The sequence below is a fragment of the Camelina sativa genome, chromosome 19 (genome assembly GCF_030686135.1).
Source record: "Camelina sativa cultivar CO46 ecotype springtype chromosome 19, ASM3068613v1".
NCBI classification, from domain to species: Eukaryota; Viridiplantae; Streptophyta; class Magnoliopsida; order Brassicales; family Brassicaceae; genus Camelina; species Camelina sativa.
The window spans coordinates 16916566-16921044 of NC_141898.1; the positions used below are offsets into that span (position 1 = coordinate 16916566).

At 33.4% G+C, this 4479-nt stretch overlaps 1 protein-coding gene across 1 annotated transcript; it reads left to right on the forward strand.

The window, feature by feature from the left end:
- The first annotated feature begins 798 nt into the window (after positions 1-798).
- Positions 799-4138, forward strand: LOC104766942 (purple acid phosphatase 10). Its single transcript, XM_010490914.3, has 8 exons — positions 799-1704; positions 2175-2375; positions 2464-2575; positions 2680-2909; positions 3031-3169; positions 3263-3483; positions 3560-3681; positions 3771-4138. Exons 1-8 carry the CDS (start codon positions 1516-1518, stop codon positions 3967-3969), a joined length of 1413 nt encoding a protein of 470 aa, XP_010489216.1. The 5' UTR covers positions 799-1515; the 3' UTR covers positions 3970-4138.
- Positions 4139-4479: the final 341 nt, after the last annotated feature.

The following is a 4479-nucleotide window of genomic DNA, read 5'->3' on the forward strand; positions in this document are numbered from 1 at the left end:
AGTGACCTAATGAAACCTAATGAAAAAACAATAATACATCCAAAACCCATATCTTATATATACATATTTTGAGACATTTATAAAATAAATCTTCAAGCTGACACTTATTTATAAACATACCATTAACATTAAATAATTAATTTAATAAACAAATTAACTCAACTTATATTTGATTTTTTTTATAAAAACTAATTGTTTTAAAAGATAACAAACATAACTGCGGACTGGCCAGGTTTCTCGGCGTATCTTGATGACATCAAGATTGACAAGGAAGAATTTTCATCCTTCTCTTTATCTTTTATCTCTAGAAGTGCAAATGTAAGTACGGATTCTTTGGCACGCAAAGCACGTGTTTATCCGCATCATGTTTTGGTTGTACACAATTTCCCACCCAATTTGCTCGTTTAAGCTAATCTTTTGTTGACAAAAAAAACATAATTGTAAATGTATACAGATTTTATTTCCTTATAAAATAAATTATATACTTGTGAGTGAAAAGGTATAAATTATTTAGTATATGAACTACAAAATATTACACATGCTATAACACATTCTCAATATTCCAAAAAAAAAATGTATACACCATAAAAATATACACTAACGTATCATATAGGCATATACTCTCTGTTTAATTATAGAAAACAAAAACTAAGTATTTTAAAATTTTATATTCTATCTAATAACAAATTTAATGTAATTAAATTTTAAATTTTATATTCGTCGTCGACGCACTCCAAATTTCCGTGGGTGAAAACCTAGTAATATAGTAATATATGATTGACAAATAGTAGAAAAAAATCTTATTGGTCATTCACTTATACATTCCAATATAGGTGTACATTACAACAAATTTACACAAAACAAAATTGTAGTAAGAGACTAGATTCAATGGAACTTGGTGGGCTAGTAGTACTCGAATTTAATTTTCTTGTCCCTCCACAAAAGCAGAAAATGAAAATAACACTTGCGTAGACTTAATAAGAGAGAGCGTTGGTTCAAAACTGAATGTGCAACCAGTGATTTTAGTCAGACTTTTACGCCACACTGCTTTTTTTTCCTTCTAAACGGCATGATATTTTTAAATTCTTGAAACAAAATGCCAAAATCAAGAAGTTGACGTCAAAAAAGAAAAAGAAAGTTAACTAAAAATAAAAATACGTAATAAAAAATAAATAAAACACAAGACAACAAAAGAGGAAGTATAGATTCGTGTGTCACGAACCAGACGATTTATATCATTAAATATAAAATCTTCCAAACGATCGTTCGTTTGAATCGTTTCGTTTGATAAAGATACACTTTTTTTTGTTTCTTGGGTCAAAACAATACACAAAGTTAAGGATATGTTCATAGAATAATACCTTTTTTCCCATCGAAACAGTGTTGGCGACACGGCTCCACTAACGAATATTCCGTTCCTTCTTCTCAATCCCCCTTCATACATTTCCCCTGTCTCTTCCTTTTATAAGGTTTCATTTTCCCCTTCTTTATAGGAGAAAAAAATCTGAGAAAAAAATGGATCGTGTCGGAAAATTAGATTTGTTTTCCTATGTTCTTGTTCTGTGTTTTGTCCTCAACAGTTTAGTGTTGCTTTGTAATGGAGGCATCACCAGTAGTTTTGTCAGAAAACTGGAGAAAACTATTGATATGCCTCTTGATAGCGATGTTTTTCGTGTTCCTTGTGGATACAATGCTCCTCAACAGGTTTCCACCATTTCCTTTCTATTTCATATATATATATATATATATATATATATATATATATATATATATTTCTAAAAACAGGATTTGTTTTGTTGTGGGTTCTCTGCTTATAATGATTTAAAGTTTGTAGCTTTTTTTGGTGGGTTTTGAGTTATCTTTTCAATATAATATTAGGTTTCCCTAAAATCATCAATCTTACTCAGTTTTGTTGTGGGTTCTGTTTATAATTATTAAATTTTGAAGCTTTTTTGTTAGTTACCACCTCTAGAAGTGGTGGTTGGTGGTGTTTTTATCAAGTTTAATATTAGGTTTCACTTTTTTCTTTTGTTCTATGAGCAAAAAGCTATTATTTGGACAATTCGGATTGATTCAAGCTTTGCTTATTGGAAGTTTTATAAAAGATATGTACTTCTTATTGTTTTGTTTCTTATTTGTGATCTAAATGGTTTTTTTTTTTTGGGGGTAAAAAGGTGCATATAACACAAGGAGATGTAGAAGGGAAGGCAGTGATAGTGTCTTGGGTGACACAAGAAGCTAAAGGATCTAACAAAGTCGTTTACTGGAAAGAGAATAGCTCCAAAAAGCACAAAGCCTATGGCAAAACCAATACTTACAAGTATTACAATTATACTTCTGGTTATATCCATCATTGCCCCATCAGAAACTTAGAGGTCCATCATCATCATCATCATCATTATTGTCATAACATTTGCTATTGTTTGTTGTTGTTATCTGATGTTGTGGTCCTCTGTTTTGCAGTATGACACCAAGTACTATTACGTAGTAGGTGTGGGAGAAACGGAGCGTATGTTCTGGTTCTTCACTCCTCCTGAGATTGGTCCTGATGTTCCCTACACATTTGGTCTTATTGGTACAGTCCTGAAACATTGTGTCATCATGGTTTTTAACAAAAAAACGCAATTGATTATCCTCTGGCATGGACTTGATCTTGTGTTGCAATTTGTTTTTTTGCAGGGGATCTTGGGCAAAGTTTTGACTCAAACATAACCTTAACACATTATGAGAATAACCCAACAAAAGGGCAAGCGGTTTTGTTTGTTGGGGATATCTCATACGCTGATAATTATCCATATCATGACAACAGGAGATGGGACAGTTGGGGAAGATTTGCTGAAAGAAGCACAGCGTATCAACCTTGGATTTGGACCACTGGAAACCATGAACTCGATTTTGCCCCTGAAATTGTAAGGCTTCTTCTTTCTTTTTGCTTTAGGCTTAAAAAAATGCTATAAGATCATTTAGTCAGACCAGGCATTACATGGACCAGACTGAGATTGAGATGGATTGTTGTTATGCAATGTGCAGGGGGAAAACAGACCGTTTAAGCCATTCAAGCATAGGTACCGTACTCCTTACAGATCATCAGGCAGCACAGAACCATTCTGGTACTCGATTAAGAGAGGACCGGCTTACATAATCGTGCTAGCTTCATATTCAGCATATGGCAAGGCGTCTTAAAAGTCTTTGAGCTTTTTTCGTGTGATATCATTAAACCAAGAGTAAGAGGATCTGAAAAATTCTTACCTTTCTTGGACAGGAAAATACACGCCGCAATACCAATGGCTCGAAGAGGAGTTCCCAAAGGTTAACAGGTCAGAAACTCCGTGGTTGATCGTTCTGATGCATTCACCGTGGTACAACAGCTACGACTACCATTACATGGAAGGTGAAACCATGAGAGTGATGTATGAGGCATGGTTTATCAAGTACAAAGTAGATGTTGTTTTTGCAGGTCATGTCCACGCCTACGAAAGATCAGTAAGATCAATAACTTTGGATCATTATGTCTCTTTAAACTATAGATGCTGAGATATGTGAGCTATTGTGAAACCAGGAACGTGTTTCAAACATAGCTTACAATGTGGTTAACGGCATTTGCACTCCGGTCAAAGATCAATCAGCTCCGGTCTATATCACCATTGGTGATGGAGGAAATATCGAAGGATTAGCCACTAAGTAAGAAGCTAACTGTTAAACATATCTGCCCAGTGGACACAAGTTTCTAGTAGATTCTAAAGATGAGTTTGAATGGTGTTTTTTTGTAGAATGACTGAGCCTCAGCCTAAGTACTCTGCCTTCAGAGAAGCCAGCTTCGGGCACGCGATATTCTCGATAAAGAACAGGACACACGCACGCTATGGATGGCATAGGAACCAAGATGGTTACGCCGTGGAGGGTGACAGAATGTGGTTTTATAATAGATTCTGGCATCCCATTGATGATTCTCCTACTTATGATTCTTGAGAACCAAAGAATCTGATTTGTTGTATTTCTATGATTCAATAACCATTAATAAATGCAATGTTAGTGAGTTTGTGTGCCTGTACTTGTTTAAGACCAAATGTACGTTAATCACACACAAAAATTTAGTAGAAGAGTATAGGTGAGAATGAGATTCCCTTCATTGTAGAAATTGTGTTTTTTCACCGTATCTTATTCACAACTTTCGCTCCAATAGTTATATTTAATCAGATTTAATAATATAACTTACAGCTGTGTTTATTTATCTTAACTCTTCTTAAAATATGTGTTTTAAAGATTCAACAATTAATCTTTTATTTTTAGAAGTTGTGTATTTTTATTATAATTATTGGTTGATAAATTTTCACTCAAGATGATAGTTTTTGTAATTTTAAAATTTTCGTATCAGAAACTTGCATTTACTTATTATAATATTTTGTTTGGTATTCTCATTTAGGATTTAAGATCACTTCTTCATAATATTTTTTTATTAGTAATACTAGATTAGGATCT

Bases quoted from the DNA above. Each gene is read 5' to 3' on its own strand.
- LOC104766942 (XM_010490914.3), top strand. From the start codon at position 1,516: ATGGATCGTGTCGGAAAATTAGATTTGTTTTCCTATGTTCTTGTTCTG. The intron at 2,376-2,463 runs GTCCATCATCAT...TCTGTTTTGCAG, and splicing joins GCCCCATCAGAAACTTAGAG to TATGACACCAAGTACTATTA. The intron at 3,484-3,559 runs GTAAGATCAATA...TTGTGAAACCAG, and splicing joins TCCACGCCTACGAAAGATCA to GAACGTGTTTCAAACATAGC.